The sequence below is a fragment of the Strix uralensis genome, chromosome 14, assembly GCF_047716275.1.
Source record: "Strix uralensis isolate ZFMK-TIS-50842 chromosome 14, bStrUra1, whole genome shotgun sequence".
NCBI classification, from domain to species: domain Eukaryota; kingdom Metazoa; phylum Chordata; class Aves; order Strigiformes; family Strigidae; genus Strix; species Strix uralensis.
Genome location: NC_133985.1, coordinates 2001849 through 2018568, shown reverse-complemented (window position 1 = coordinate 2018568; position 16720 = coordinate 2001849). Strand labels below are relative to the sequence as shown.

Genomic DNA, 16720 nt, shown 5'->3' with positions numbered 1-16720 from the left:
ATTATGATTCAGTGTTGTTGTAGACAAATCTGCATGAAAATGAGGTATTAAGTATTGAGACCTTGGATTTATGAGTCCAAAGTCTCAAGAAAAGGGGGAGTTGATGCCTGTAGCTGATGCCTGCAAGCAGTTGGTGCTAATGGCTGTAAGGGGCCTCAGACAAGAATGCACCCAAGGACATAATTTTTGCCACTGTGATGGGTCCATCCCGGGGAGGGCAGAGAAGCCAACAGACACCTGTGGGAGCTGAAGGTAAGAAAGCTGAGAAACTTTACAGACAGAGCAATGAGCCAAGATGAGGTCTTATATGAAAAAAACCTCAGAGTTCATGGAAAGGACACTAAGACACCTCTTCAGCCACCACTAGGGACCACCACAGACCACCGAAAACCCCCATGGAAGCCCCTCAGAGACCCTTCCCCAAATTTTAGTACACTTGTGCAATGTATTAACAGATGCATTAGATCCTCTGGAAATAGGTGTGCACTGCTCGGAAATTACATGAATATTTGTTGGTCTCGGTCCAGCTGGGGTCGGGGCGACGCGCAGTTTGTTGAAGGGGGGGCATTGCCAAGAGCAAATGCTGCTGCACTGTGTGCCCACTCCCAATTTATGACCACCTGTTTACATAGGTTCATTTTCACTTTTACATCCTACTGACCTTCAGGTTTTGCCTGTTTATAACTTACATGCTCACCACACTCTGCAGGTGGTGCTTTTTCCTGCTGTTTTTCACCCAACAGGGTGTTCCATAATGCTGCCTCAGTTATCCACAATCATTCTTCTAACCTCAAGGCCAGTTTACATTTTGCTAACTACCAATTCTTAATTCCCACAGGCACCTGCGGGCAGAGACCCCCTGTTCAGCGACACCCCGGGATCCCACACAGCTCCTGGGGGACCAACGCCCCCCAGCCCCCGCTGTGCTCTCCATCCTGGCACAGAGGAAAAGCAGCTGGCCAGGAGTGAAGCCAGTGAGGAGTCAGGACGGGGCTCCCTGTCCCCCCGCTCTCCTCTCCTGTGCCCTGGGTGGCGCCTTCCACCCCTCCAAACTGGCAGCAGATACGGCAGGGACAGAGTAGTTGCGGCTTCATCACTGCCGTTAGCCAGCCTGTGCCTCGGCTTCCTCCTGCGTGAGCTGGTACCAGGGCAGCTGGTGCCCACATCTGGGGAGCTTTACACCAGGCCAAATAACACTGAAAAGTTGCAGGGGAGTCACAGGCTGGTTTTGCTCAGAGCAGCCATCGACAGGGTGTAGGTACAGGGCCCAGTGTCGTCTGGGCTGTGGGTAAGCAAAGGCTGAGGGCAGCCATGGAGCGAGGGGCCGGAGTGTCCAGGAGCCCATTGCCTGCGGAGCGGCTCACAGCCGGTCCCCGGTTACGGGGTGTCGTTAGGGGTGATGTCATAATGGGGCAGATCCAAACCACCCGACGACAGGGTGTCAGAGCGTCAGTGCTGCAGCCGCGCCGCCACCGGTCACAGCAGACATGCTGCGCTCTGTCCCGGGTCTGCCGGCGGCCTCTGAGCCTGCCCAGCTGCCCCCCATCACCTACCAGCTGCCCCAGGCCAGTGTCTGGCAGGGGGGGCCAGGGCCCATGGGGGCCCCGGGGCAGCTGGTGCAGCTCCACCCCGGCATGTGGCTCCCTCCCATGGTGCAGCTCCCCCCAGGGGTGCAGTTCTGCTCCATGGCTGCTCCCTGTCCCCCTGCCCATGGCTGGGGACAGCAGGTGGTGGGGAGGACGCTGGTGCCCCCCCAGCCGATGGGGCTGGGGCCGGGGACCGTGGTCCAGGAGGAGCCCCTGTACCCCACGGGCTCCTGCCTGCTGCACGTCCCTGCCCGCCCCAGCCCCCCGTCACCCTGCCACCCCGCAGCTCAGCGCTGGGTGCAGGGCCCCCCTCTGCTCCACAACACGCCCGGCAGCGCCCAGAAGCTGCCGGAGGCCTCCAACATGGAGGCAGTGGCCGTCGAGGACAGCGTCCCTGCTGCCAGCGCCCACCAGCCCGCCCTGGCTCCGCTGACTGGCAGAGCCACCATAAAGCCCAAAGGTGAGTTTAGGGGCTGGCAGAGCCCACAGGCAGACAGCCAAGCTGAGGAAAGGTTGCATGGCCTGGACTTGGGTTGGCTTTGCTTTTGCAGCAGCAGTGACCACCCTGGCAGCCCCGGGGAAGCCCGCAGACCTGCCCGAGCAGGGGCTGGACGCCTTCGCGGAGGCCTTTCCTGAGGAGGCAGAGGACACCACTGCCCAACAGATCCTCGCTTGGCTTAACACCGTGGATGGCGAGGACACCATCCCCGACGTCCTCGACAGCCCCAGCGTGACTGCCTTCCTCCAGCAGCTCCCCGACGTCTCTGCCTACGTGGCGGAGGGCAGCAGCCCCAAGGAGCAGGCAGTGGCGGCAAGGCTGGGGGACAGTGAGGACGCTCTCTCCGATGTCCCAGAGCTGACGGCCCTCCTCGGTGAGCTCCCCGACCTCTCCAGGTATGTGGAAGCGGGTGGTGGTGGGAGTGGGGAACAGTGAGGACACTGTCCCTGATGTCCTTGATTTCCCCAACAGCCTCACCAGCACCATGTGCTGTGATGAGCTCCCCGACCTCTCTGTGTACGTGGTGGACGGTGACTGCCCCCAGGACCGAGCGATGGTGGCACATCTAGGGGACAGTGGGGACACCGTCTTGACCGCCAGTGTCCCCAACTTGCCTGCTGAGGTCCTCAAGGAGCTCCCTGACCTCTGCAGGTACGTGACGGAGGGCGGCTGCCCCAAGGAGCGAGCCGTGGCGGCAGGGCTGGGGGATGGCAAGGACACCGTCCCCAGTGTCCCCCACGTCTCCAACTTGAGCACCTCCCTTAACGAGCTCCCCCACCTCTCGGAGTACAGGGCAGAGGGCGGCTGCGACAATGAGCAAGTGGCGGTGGTGATGCTGGTGGACGGTGAAAACATCTTCCCCGACGTCCCTGACAGCCTCGACAGCACAGTCTCCTCCAACAAAGCCCCCAACTTCTTGGGCTACGGGATGCAGGGCAACTGGGCCAAGGACCACCTGTCAGCAGCGATGCTGGGGGACGCGGACCCCTTCTGGGGGGTGCCAGCCTCCCCCTCGCAGGACCCCACAGGGCAGCAGGGCAGGATGGGGGCAGAACTGCCCACCTGGCTGCCACCGAGTCCTTCGGAGACATCTGAGGAGAGCTCGGATGAGAGCTCGGAGGAGAGCTCCGAGGACAGTCCTGCGAAGAGACCCCAGAAGGGTCCCCTGAAGGCTCTTCCGGACAGTCACCTGCTGAGCCCACAGGGGATCCCGCTGCTGAGTCCCCTGCCCAGCCCCTCGCGTCCTTCCCGGCGTCACCCGCCCCGCACGGCCCGGCTGATGGAGGAGGTGCTGCGGAGGCAGCCCCGGGTGCTTCTGACTCGCCTGCCCCTGGAGAATGCGCTGAAGGGTCCTCAGGAGACCCCTCTGCCCAGCCGCTCACGTCCCTCCCGGAATCACCCAGCCCACACAGCCCAGCTGATGGAGGAGGTGCTGCGGAGGCAGCCCCGGGTGCTTCTGACCCGCCTGCCGCTGCCCTTGGGCGCTGTCTCCGGCCGGGGGGTGCCCGGATCGGGCCGGGCGGGGGGCAAGCGGGCCAAGCGCCCCACCCCGGCCAGGAGTGCCAAGAAACGAGAGACCTCCCTGCGGGACAACATCCCACCCAAGAGGAGGAAGATGGTGGTGTGACGGGTGGGAAAACACTCAAAAACCTCGCGGGAGATGAAGCCGGACAGGGACGGCGTGGTGGCGGGCAGCAGCAAGTGGAGAGCACCTGATGGCAACAACGTGCCCGCCAAGCGAGCCAGAACCCTGAGGGACACCACGGGACAGCGTGCCGCCCGCTCCAGCCCCAGCCCTCTCCCCTGTCTCCAACTCATTCTTATTTCATTAAAGTTTCAGTGTTTGTTTCACAGCGCCTCTGCCAGTGGTCATTCGTGCAGCGGGAGGTGGGGGGTTAATGCAGCCCCTGCCCCATGAGCTGATACGAATGAAAATTGTCTGCAAGCAACAATCAGTGTGTTGATGGGGTGATTGTGCACCGGGTGAAAGAACCCGCTTTTGGGACAACACACAGCCCCCTGACTGCACACACACACACACAGACACTCCCTGACTGCACACCAGCACACACACACACACACAGACACTCCCTGACTGCACACCAGCACACACACACACACACAGACACTCCCTGACTGCACACCAGCACACACACACACACACACACACTCCCTGACTGCAAACCAGCACACACACACACACACACACACTCCCTGACTGCAAACCAGCACACACACACACACACAGACACTCCCTGACTGCACACCAGCACACACACACACACACACACTCCCTGACTGCACACCAGCACACACACACACACACACACACACACAGACACTCCCTGCCTGCACACCAGCGCGCACACACACACACACACACAGACACTCCCTGACTGCACACCAGCGCGCACACACACACACACAGACACTCCCTGACTGCACACCAGCGCACACACACACACACTCCCTGACTGCAAACCAGCACACACACACACACACACACAGACACTCCCTGACTGCACACCAGCACACACACACACACACACACAGACACTCCCTGACTGCACACCAGCACACACACACACACACACAGACACTCCCTGACTGCACACCAGCACACACACACACACACACAGACACTCCCTGACTGCACACCAGCACACACACACACACACACACACAGACACTCCCTGACTGCACACCAGCACACATACACACACAGACACCCCCTGACTGCACACCAGCACACACACACAGACACTCCCTGACTGCACACCAGCACACACACACACACACACACACACACACACAGACACTCCCTGCCTACACACACACACTCCCATGGACTCCTCAGCCTCCTGCTGCCACTGCTCCCAGCCTCTCGCTGCTCCATCCCCTTCGGTTGCTCCACACTGGAACCCTGTCCCAAACCCACCAGACCCCCCCTGCCCCCAGCTAACCCAGCTCAGCCCTAGAGCTACCCCGCAGCTCTGTCCCAGTGACCCCTCTGGCTAGCGGGGCGCTGGGGCAGCCAGCTGTGGGCTGGGGAGATGACCAGCCCTGCTCGGAGGGCAGCTCAGTGCAGCCTGGGCTCCGTGCTGGGTGTCCAAGCCGAGGCCTCTTGACAGAAACCTGGACTTGGTGGGACCGTGACACAGCATCATCTCCAGAGCCAGGACAGCTCCCTTCAAGCCATGGTCCAGAAGCAAAGGGCCCGCCCCAGTGCCCAGAGATCCCAGCTCAGCTGGAGGCGTGCGGGGCACCCCTGGGTGGGAGCCGAGCTGGGAGCTGCAGCACCATCACGTGCCAGGGGCCAGGAGCGCAGCAAGGGGGGGTTGGGATGGATGGTCCTGGCAGCTTCAGAGGCAGGACCTGGTGCAGCCAGTGCAGAGCGGACAGGCCTCGGTGGGAAGCAGCTCAGGGTATGATCCATCGTTTTGTTTACATGCCAGTGACTTGCCTTAGAAACTAACTCTCCAGATTTGTTTGATGTCTGTGAAGACAATCATGCCTCGTTACCCCTTTTTTGTTTCCACTCTGGAAGCCAATAGGGCTTCTCTGCACCCTCCCTGTAGGTATTTACAGACACTGCCAGGATCCCCCTGAGCCTTCCCCAGGCTGAACAGGCCCAGCTCTCTCACCTTTCCTCATGTGAGATGCTCCCGTCCCTTCATCATCTTTGTGGCCCTTTGCTGGACTCTCTGTCCATGTCTCTCCCGCACTGGGGAGCTCAGAACTGGACCCAGCACTCCAGCTCTCGCAGCACTCACCAGCGCTGAACGAAGGGGTGGGAGCATCTCCCCTGACCTGCCGGCAGCTCTCCTCCTGACGCAGCCCGGGATGCCGTTGCCCTTCTTTGCAGCAGCGGTACATTATTGGCTCACGTTCAACTTGGTGTCCCCCAGGTCCCCCTTTTCTGCAACGCCGCTTTCCAGCTGGGCAGCCCCAGGATATACCGGTGCGTGGGGCTGTTCCTCCCCAGAGCACTTGTGCTCTATTCAACTGATACCCAAAAAGCGGTCGAGGAAACTCTCTCAGACTCATTTTGGAGGGTCAGAAAGCAGGCATTCTGTATTGCAGCGCTGGGCGCACACGTGAATAATTTCGCAGAGGTGAGCGCACCGACTCCTAACGCTGCACAGCTTAGAGTGAAAGCAATTCAGTCATAGGCACTAAATTTCCACAAAGCCATGAGCATATTCATACTTTTCCTAGAACTAGGTAACATATGCATTAGTACTTTGCACATGCTCACTTCCGTTGATCTAAATGAGTCGGTGCTCCTCTGGTGGTCTCTAGTGGCTAATTAGAGTCTTCCTCACTGTGTCCGTTTGATGAGCCTTTACTCCGCGCATGCTCGCTTTTCCTGGAGGCTCTTTGCCGAAATAGAGTCTGGCCTGGGCTTGTTCACAGCCACAATTTTCACTCTGCGGACACTGGAGCATCCTGTTATCTACTGTTAGGGGTCTAAACTGAGAGGCGTACATTTTGTTATCTATAGATTAGCGAGTTGTTTTACAGATGATCCCGTGGTTCCAGTCCCCTGGTATCAGGGGGACTGGGGAAGAGCAGGCTGGGGTTAACTGGGAGAACTGGGGGAGACTGGAAAGGGAGGACTGGAGAGGGGACTGGGGAAGCAGGGGGCTGGGGGTTCCTGGGGAAGGGCAGGAGGTAACTGGGTGCATGGGTGTAAGTGGGGCAGGGACACCTCAACATGGATCCCCAGCATCGCCGCCCCTGCATTGGGAGCCCCAGTATGGGGGTGCTGCAGCCCCCCAGCATGGGGACCCCCTGCATTGGGAATGCCAAGATCCGGGCAATGCAGCCCCCAGCATGGTGTCCCCCAACCCCCCTTACTGGGGTCCCCCAACACTGGGGTGATGCAGCCCCCCAGAACTGGGTCCCCCATACACCCCCCCTCAAGGTGACACAGCCCCCAGCATTGGGACTCCCCTGATCAGGGCCCCCCAGCACTGGAGCCCCCGCTGTCGGGGGGACACAGACACCAGCAGTGGGGACCCCCATCCCCCCCCATTTCTGCCCCATTTCTCCCTTAACCCCTCATGGGTTAAAGCCTCCTGGGTGGACCCTTCCCAGGGGCGGGGCCTCTTCTGGGGGTGTCACAGCACAGGGGCGGAGCCTTCACTGTGTTTCCTTTTCCAAACCAGGGGATAAATGGGGGGTCGAGGGGTGGGGCTTGTCTTGGAGGGTGGGGCCTCTCCAGGGGGTGTGTCCCACCTCGGGGCAGGCCTTTCCCCACTCTCCTGGGCCATAATGACCAGACAGGGTGTTCTCTGGAGGGTGCGGCCCCTCCCGGGGGGTGTGTCGCCAGAGGGGGCGAGGCCTATGCAGGAGTGGCGTGGGCGGGTCCAGGGGCGCCGCTGTCCAATGAGGCGCTGCTGTTCCACGAGAAGTGCGGGGCCCTCGCCAAGCTGAGCAATGGGCACAAGACAGCCAAGGCAGCACGGAGCCCCCGGCACCAGGACAGACCTTGGGGGGCCAGGGCGGGGCACGGGCACACACCCCAGCCAGGGCCGCAAGGCCTTCGTCCTGAACACGGCCAGCGTCCCCTCCCGCGGGGACAGGGCTCGCTGCAAAGCCCTTCCCAGCCTCGAGACGTTCACACCCTTCCTCGCCTCCCACCCCGCTCAGCTCCGCAGCCCGGCATCGCCTCACTGCCGCAGCAAAGGAACCCCAAATCACCCCAGGAACGGCCAGGGAGGGAGCTGCCGGCCAGGCTGGGACCCTCCTCCCCTGGCCTGGCTGCACCCCGGGCAGACACAAGACCGGACCGGGGGGGGAAACATAAACAAGAGTTGGCAGCTGCCACAAGGGCCAGGGTCAGCGCTCCAGAGATTTCTCCAAGTGCCCCCAGAGGAACTGCGCAGTGCTGGCGTCCCGGCTGGGCGAGCGGCAGGAGACACCCACCACGACATCTGCTTTGTTTTCCATCCCCCTCATCCTCACCCCGAGGCTCCCAACCACGTCCTCGCTGACTGTCAGGCCTGCAGCATCGCACCTCTCCCTCACATCGCCTGCCAGCCCTCCCCTCGCCTGCCCTGCCTGCCCCTCCTGCCCCACCTGCCCCCTCCAGCCCAGCACTCCAGGTGTGGGGCTCCTGCCACCAAGTCCCCCTGATCCCAAGGCTGTCTCAGCTCTGGCAACGGACCAAGGCTTCCAGTCCAAGGCACCTGCACCCACAGGCCCCTTTTAACCCTTTCCCTCCCCAGGAGGAGCTGGGGAGGTTGCTGGGGGCGGGGCGTAACCTGGGGACCCCCAACATTCCGTCCCGGGACACCCCAGAGAGTCCTTAGCAACCAACACCCACCACAAACCATGGTGCTGCCACCAGGGTGGGTGTCTCTGCGCGGCTCCTGGGACCCCCCAGGGCCCCGGTTCCTGCGGCTCTCTCTGCTCCCCGAAATCTTCTCCCACCAAGGTAGGCACCGACCCCGACCCCGACCCCTGCAGCCCGGGGACGCTCTTGGGGGCCAGAGCGGAGGTGAGCGCCGGCCATGGCTCCCGTCTCTCTTCCAGGCTCAGCCAACCTGTGCCCACTGCCCGGGCAGGAGCAGCCCTTCCCCACAGCCTGGGCACCCCCGGCGAGGGGGGCACCCCACGCCCCCCAGGCCCCTCCACAAGGTATGGCACCCCTCTCTGCTCCACCACCCCGGCACCTTCCGCACCTTCAGCACCCCCGACCACGGGCACCCCAGAGTCCCCATCACTCCCGTGCCCCCTCCCCAGGCAGTTTTCGCACGGGGGTTTGGCAAGCCTGGGCGAGCGTCCCTGCCCTCACCTGGCTGATGTGTGCCCAGTACAGCCCACGGCCAGAGAATTTACCACATACTTGGCACCATCTCTCCCCTTTTCACCTCGGAGAAGCCAGACTCGTCCCCGATTTCTGAGCCCGTCCCTTTGGCACAGCAGCTCATCCCGCAGGCATCGCCCTGGCCACGAGCTCCCCACGTGCGTGGCGCGGAGCCGGGGGATGTTGGGGATGGGGGCCGGCTCGGTGGGTGCCCCCAGAGGGTCCCCCTTGCCCAGCACAGCTCCCTCTCACCTACACAGGGCTGCTGAGGGCTCCGTGTGGCTGCCGTTTTGACCCCCGACTCTTTGGCTACGAGTGGACCAACATGCCACCACCATCCACCTCCATCCCCAGCTACGGGCACATCGAGGGGCTGTCTGCTCCCTTCAACATCGACAGCACGGCCACCTCTGCAGGGGCACCCCTGGGCACTGACATCGCCCCAGGCAGCGACGTCCCCCCAGCAGCCGGTGCTGACCCCTACAACCAAGGCCCTGGGGATGCCACGGACGACCTGGTTGTGACTGAAGACATGCTTCAGCAAGAGGCCCTCAGGCTCTTCAGTCACTCCCTGGATGCGGTGGGTGTCAGCCAGGATGGTCCCAGCAGCGGCCCCATGCCTGGGGACAGTGGAGTCACCAGAGAAGAGGGGAGAGCGATGGCCCCAGGCTCCCCAGTGCTGTCGACGTCCATCCCCACCTACGAGGACGTCCAGGGGCAACCGGAAAACAACATCTCCGGCGCGGCCACCCCCATGGGGCCAGTCCCAGGCAGCAACATCCCCCCGGGCAGTGACGTCCCCACCAGCCCCGCTGCTGTCCCCCACAATGAAGACCTTGGGGGCACACCAGAAGATCTCAGTCTCAGCGATGAGATGCTGCTCCAAGAGGCCCTGAGCCTCTTTGGTTGGTCGCTGGACTCGGTGGGGCTCAGCCAGGACGGTGCCAGCAGCAGCCCCATGCCTGGGGACCTGGCTGACACCTGCGCAGCCATCCCCCCCTGTGACTCCCCCTCGCTTTTGCTGCCCGATGAGCTGCTTGGCCTCGACAACACCATCGACACCGTCCTGGGCCTGGAGGACTTTCTGATGGGGCTGGAGGCCCAGGAGCCGTGGGGGGATGCGGGGATGGAGCCGCCCCCGTCCCAGCCGGCCGTGCCAGAGAAGCGGGACTGGAAGCGGGGGCAGAGCACCCTGTCACCGCCCCCCAGCAAGCGCAGGGCACTTGCAGTCAGCCCGGGGGGGGGCAGGGGGGAGTAAAGATTGATGTAGGGAACGGGGCAGTGGGTGATGAGAGTGGGGTATCTTGGGGGTGCGGGAGGAGGGTGGTGTATTGGGGGGGTATGTTATTGTATTTGGGGGGTGGGGGCTCAAGGGTGGGGTGTTTGGGGCGTGGGTGGGGATGTTCATGTATTTGGGGGGAGGGAGGGTATTAGAGTAGTTTTGATGGGACATTCTCTGTTGTTTATTGCAATTAAAATTTGTTTTCTTCAAAACCTCTCTGTGTCTGTGTGGGAGGGGGAGGCAGCGCAGGGGGCATTGGGAAACGGCACCCAACGGTGCAACAGCCCCACTGAGCCCCAAATCAGAGCCGGTGAGCCCTGAAGGGCACTCAGCCGCCCTCAGGGCCGAGTCACCACCAGCGGGGCAGGCAATGGTGGTGGGGGGGAGGGGGGACTCCCCCGGCCCATTCCCCGGGGCAAGGAGCCCTTTGGCGGGGCAGCCAGGACAGACAGCTCCCTGCAGGACTCACGGACACGGCCCCACGCAGAAAGCAGCACGGAGCCCCTGGCACCAGGACACACCTTGGGGGGCCAGGGAGGGCACGGGCACACACCCCAGCCAGGGCCGCAAGGCCTTCATCCTGAACACGGCCAGCGTCCCCTCCCATGGGGACAGGGCTCGCTGCAAAGCCCTTCCCAGCTTCGAGACGTTCACGCCCTTCCTCGCCTCCCACCCCGCTCTGCTCCGCAGCCCGGCATCACCTCACTGCCGCAGCAAAAGAACCTCAAATCACCCCAGGAATGTTAAACTCAGTTATCCACAATCATTCTTCTAACCTCAAGGCCAGTTTACATTTTGCTAACTACCAATTCTTAATTCCCACAGGCACCTGCGGGCAGAGACCCCCTGTTCAGCGACACCCCGGGATCCCACACAGCTCCTGGGGGACCAACGCCCCCCAGCCCCCGCTGTGCTCTCCATCCTGGCACAGAGGAAAAGCAGCTGGCCAGGAGTGAAGCCAGTGAGGAGTCAGGACGGGGCTCCCTGTCCCCCCGCTCTCCTCTCCTGTGCCCTGGGTGGCGCCTTCCACCCCTCCAAACTGGCAGCAGATACGGCAGGGACAGAGTAGTTGCGGCTTCATCACTGCCGTTAGCCAGCCTGTGCCTCGGCTTCCTCCTGCGTGAGCTGGTACCAGGGCAGCTGGTGCCCACATCTGGGGAGCTTTACACCAGGCCAAATAACACTGAAAAGTTGCAGGGGAGTCACAGGCTGGTTTTGCTCAGAGCAGCCATCGACAGGGTGTAGGTACAGGGCCCAGTGTCGTCTGGGCTGTGGGTAAGCAAAGGCTGAGGGCAGCCATGGAGCGAGGGGCCGGAGTGTCCAGGAGCCCATTGCCTGCGGAGCGGCTCACAGCCGGTCCCCGGTTACGGGGTGTCGTTAGGGGTGATGTCATAATGGGGCAGATCCAAACCACCCGACGACAGGGTGTCAGAGCGTCAGTGCTGCAGCCGCGCCGCCACCGGTCACAGCAGACATGCTGCGCTCTGTCCCGGGTCTGCCGGCGGCCTCTGAGCCTGCCCAGCTGCCCCCCATCACCTACCAGCTGCCCCAGGCCAGTGTCTGGCAGGGGGGGCCAGGGCCCATGGGGGCCCCGGGGCAGCTGGTGCAGCTCCACCCCGGCATGTGGCTCCCTCCCATGGTGCAGCTCCCCCCAGGGGTGCAGTTCTGCTCCATGGCTGCTCCCTGTCCCCCTGCCCATGGCTGGGGACAGCAGGTGGTGGGGAGGACGCTGGTCTCAGGGGGCTGGGGCCGGGGACCGTGGTCCAGGAGGAGCCCCTGTACCCCACGGGCTCCTGCCTGCTGCACGTCCCTGCCCGCCCCAGCCCCCCGTCACCCTGCCACCCCGCAGCTCAGCGCTGGGTGCAGGGCCCCCCTCTGCTCCACAACACGCCCGGCAGCGCCCAGAAGCTGCCGGAGGCCTCCAACATGGAGGCAGTGGCCGTCGAGGACAGCGTCCCTGCTGCCAGCGCCCACCAGCCCGCCCTGGCTCCGCTGACTGGCAGAGCCACCATAAAGCCCAAAGGTGAGTTTAGGGGCTGGCAGAGCCCACAGGCAGACAGCCAAGCTGAGGAAAGGTTGCATGGCCTGGACTTGGGTTGGCTTTGCTTTTGCAGCAGCAGTGACCACCCTGGCAGCCCCGGGGAAGCCCGCAGACCTGCCCGAGCAGGGGCTGGACGCCTTCGCGGAGGCCTTTCCTGAGGAGGCAGAGGACACCACTGCCCAACAGATCCTCGCTTGGCTTAACACCGTGGATGGCGAGGACACCATCCCCGACGTCCTCGACAGCCCCAGCGTGACTGCCTTCCTCCAGCAGCTCCCCGACGTCTCTGCCTACGTGGCGGAGGGCAGCAGCCCCAAGGAGCAGGCAGTGGCGGCAAGGCTGGGGGACAGTGAGGACGCTCTCTCCGATGTCCCAGAGCTGACGGCCCTCCTCGGTGAGCTCCCCGACCTCTCCAGGTATGTGGAAGCGGGTGGTGGTGGGAGTGGGGAACAGTGAGGACACTGTCCCTGATGTCCTTGATTTCCCCAACAGCCTCACCAGCACCATGTGCTGTGATGAGCTCCCCGACCTCTCTGTGTACGTGGTGGACGGTGACTGCCCCCAGGACCGAGCGATGGTGGCACATCTAGGGGACAGTGGGGACACCGTCTTGACCGCCAGTGTCCCCAACTTGCCTGCTGAGGTCCTCAAGGAGCTCCCTGACCTCTGCAGGTACGTGACGGAGGGCGGCTGCCCCAAGGAGCGAGCCGTGGCGGCAGGGCTGGGGGATGGCAAGGACACCGTCCCCAGTGTCCCCCACGTCTCCAACTTGAGCACCTCCCTTAACGAGCTCCCCCACCTCTCGGAGTACAGGGCAGAGGGCGGCTGCGACAATGAGCAAGTGGCGGTGGTGATGCTGGTGGACGGTGAAAACATCTTCCCCGACGTCCATGACAGCCTCGACAGCACAGTCTCCTCCAACAAAGCCCCCAACTTCTTGGGCTACGGGATGCAGGGCAACTGGGCCAAGGACCACCTGTCAGCAGCGATGCTGGGGGACGCGGACCCCTTCTGGGGGGTGCCAGCCTCCCCCTCGCAGGACCCCACAGGGCAGCAGGGCAGGATGGGGGCAGAACTGCCCACCTGGCTGCCACCGAGTCCTTCGGAGACATCTGAGGAGAGCTCGGAGGAGAGCTCAGATGAGAGCTCGGAGGAGAGCTCCGAGGACAGTCCTGCGAAGAGACCCCAGAAGGGTCCCCTGAAGGCTCTTCCGGACAGTCACCTGCTGAGCCCACAGGGGATCCCGCTGCTGAGTCCCCTGCCCAGCCCCTCGCGTCCTTCCCGGCGTCACCCGCCCCGCACGGCCCGGCTGATGGAGGAGGTGCTGCGGAGGCAGCCCCGGGTGCTTCTGACTCGCCTGCCCCTGGAGAATGCGCTGAAGGGTCCTCAGGAGACCCCTCTGCCCAGCCGCTCACGTCCCTCCCGGAATCACCCAGCCCACACAGCCCAGCTGATGGAGGAGGTGCTGCGGAGGCAGCCCCGGGTGCTTCTGACCCGCCTGCCGCTGCCCTTGGGCGCTGTCTCCGGCCGGGGGGTGCCCGGATCGGGCCGGGCGGGGGGCAAGCGGGTCAAGCGCCCCACCCCGGCCAGGAGTGCCAAGAAACGAGAGACCTCCCTGCGGGACAACATCCCACCCAAGAGGAGGAAGATGGTGGTGTGACGGGTGGGAAAACACTCAAAAACCTCGCGGGAGGTGAAGCCGGACAGGGACGGCGTGGTGGCGGGCAGCAGCAAGTGGAGAGCACCTGATGGCAACAACGTGCCCGCCAAGCGAGCCAGAACCCTGAGGGACACCACGGGACAGCGTGCCGCCCGCTCCAGCCCCAGCCCTCTCCCCTGTCTCCAACTCATTCTTATTTCATTAAAGTTTCAGTGTTTGTTTCACAGCGCCTCTGCCAGTGGTCATTCGTGCAGCGGGAGGTGGGGGGTTAATGCAGCCCCTGCCCCATGAGCTGATACGAACGAAAATTGTCTGCAAGCAACAATCAGTGTGTTGATGGGGTGATTGTGCACCGGGTGAAAGAACCCGCTTTTGGGACAACACACAGCCCCCTGACTGCACACACACACACACAGACACTCCCTGACTGCACACCAGCAGACACACACACACAGACACCCCCTGACTGCACACCAGCACACACACACACACACAGACACTCCCTGACTGCACACCAGCACACACACACACACACACACACACACACAGACACTCCCTGCCTACACACACACACTCCCATGGACTCCTCAGCCTCCTGCTGCCACTGCTCCCAGCCTCTCGCTGCTCCATCCCCTTCGGTTGCTCCACACTGGAACCCTGTCCCAAACCCACCAGACCCCCCCTGCCCCCAGCTAACCCAGCTCAGCCCTAGAGCTACCCCGCAGCTCTGTCCCAGTGACCCCTCTGGCTAGCGGGGCGCTGGGGCAGCCAGCTGTGGGCTGGGGAGATGACCAGCCCTGCTCGGAGGGCAGCTCAGTGCAGCCTGGGCTCCGTGCTGGGTGTCCAAGCCGAGGCCTCTTGACAGAAACCTGGACTTGGTGGGACCGTGACACAGCATCATCTCCAGAGCCAGGACAGCTCCCTTCAAGCCATGGTCCAGAAGCAAAGGGCCCGCCCCAGTGCCCAGAGATCCCAGCTCAGCTGGAGGCGTGCGGGGCACCCCTGGGTGGGAGCCGAGCTGGGAGCTGCAGCACCATCACGTGCCAGGGGCCAGGAGCGCAGCAAGGGGGGGTTGGGATGGATGGTCCTGGCAGCTTCAGAGGCAGGACCTGGTGCAGCCAGTGCAGAGCGGACAGGCCTCGGTGGGAAGCAGCTCAGGGTATGATCCATCGTTTTGTTTACATGCCAGTGACTTGCCTTAGAAACTAACTCTCCAGATTTGTTTGATGTCTGTGAAGACAATCATGCCTCGTTACCCCTTTTTTGTTTCCACTCTGGAAGCCAATAGGGCTTCTCTGCACCCTCCCTGTAGGTATTTACAGACACTGCCAGGATCCCCCTGAGCCTTCCCCAGGCTGAACAGGCCCAGCTCTCTCACCTTTCCTCATGTGAGATGCTCCCGTCCCTTCATCATCTTTGTGGCCCTTTGCTGGACTCTCTGTCCATGTCTCTCCCGCACTGGGGAGCTCAGAACTGGACCCAGCACTCCAGCTCTCGCAGCACTCACCAGCGCTGAACGAAGGGGTGGGAGCATCTCCCCTGACCTGCCGGCAGCTCTCCTCCTGACGCAGCCCGGGATGCCGTTGCCCTTCTTTGCAGCAGCGGTACATTATTGGCTCACGTTCAACTTGGTGTCCCCCAGGTCCCCCTTTTCTGCAACGCCGCTTTCCAGCTGGGCAGCCCCAGGATATACCGGTGCGTGGGGCTGTTCCTCCCCAGAGCACTTGTGCTCTATTCAACTGATACCCAAAAAGCGGTCGAGGAAATCCAAAGAAGCACTGACACCTGCCTTCTGAACAGACTATCCCTGATATAGAGAGAGATGCTTGTTTTCAATCCGTTTGTGAAGTGCACAGGGAGGAGACCTCCAGCCATCTAATACCAGACGGATAGAAAAATGAATTCCCCTTAAAAGTCAATCAGTACACATTTAAACGGATCAACTGAAAACTGAAGAGTGGCAATAACCTGGTGAAGTGAAGGCCTCATTTGCACGGGACACTTATCACGGCACATATTTGTATGACTTGAAGTAGCCCACCAGCTTGGTCACCGAGCCAGAGAATTTGTGGAGGAGGGTTTACAAACAGCGGAGTGCGCTGCCGAGGTAGTTCTGTGAAGGGACCTGACACCTGTTGGCTTTCACACATTTATTTTTCCTTCGCCTCAATTAACTGAGTTCATTTTGGTGATGAAATCTTAGTAAAGGTGAAGTCAAACAATGTAGACTTAAAAGTTAACTTTTTAGTTTTGGAGCGTTATTCCTGAAGTCCCTGGAAATGTCTGTTTGCTCGCTTTGAATTTAACAGCTGCCAGCTTAGTCTAACAGCTCTCAGACAAAACCGGCATCTGCCAGCAGGAGCCGTTCCCCGCAGGCAGCGGCATCCCCTAAGCAGAGCCCTGGAAACTACCGAGACCCGCGAAGCGGTGTCACTCTGCCTCGCCACGACTCCACATCTCCAGATTGAGCAGCGACATCACGCTCAACAGGGCTACTTTTCACACTTGTCCAAGCAGAGCTCCAACAGAAATGTTCAACCACGCTGGAGCCAGCACCGTTGTTGATTCCTTCTCCCTTCTAGCACAAAACTTGTCTTACTGCCAGTGATGGCCAGTAAGTGGCTACTGGGCTTTTGCAAGCACTAGACGTTGCACATCGACCACGTAGTCTTCTACGCCCAGCTCCGTGTCTAACAACAGATCGGAACGGCTCTGTGAGGTCCCCGCACAGGCCACAGCTACCGATGGTGGCCGAATCGCACTGTCCCTTCCCGCCCCACTGAATCGCTGGTGCCGCTTGCCCTCCCGGTTCCCCGCACGCCGGCGGGACGGGCCCCA

General features: G+C 62.0%; 1 protein-coding gene across 1 annotated transcript; it reads left to right on the top strand.

Annotated features, from left to right (window-relative positions):
* Window positions 1–8579: 8579 nt before the first annotated feature.
* On the top strand, window positions 8580–13676 carry LOC141949937 (uncharacterized). The gene is made up of 8 exons (XM_074884105.1): window positions 8580–8730; window positions 9160–10153; window positions 10716–10894; window positions 11827–12204; window positions 12296–12638; window positions 12715–12865; window positions 13013–13525; window positions 13659–13676. Exons 1-8 carry the CDS (start codon window positions 8604–8606, stop codon window positions 13674–13676), a joined length of 2703 nt encoding a protein of 900 aa, XP_074740206.1. The 5' UTR covers window positions 8580–8603.
* Window positions 13677–16720: the final 3044 nt, after the last annotated feature.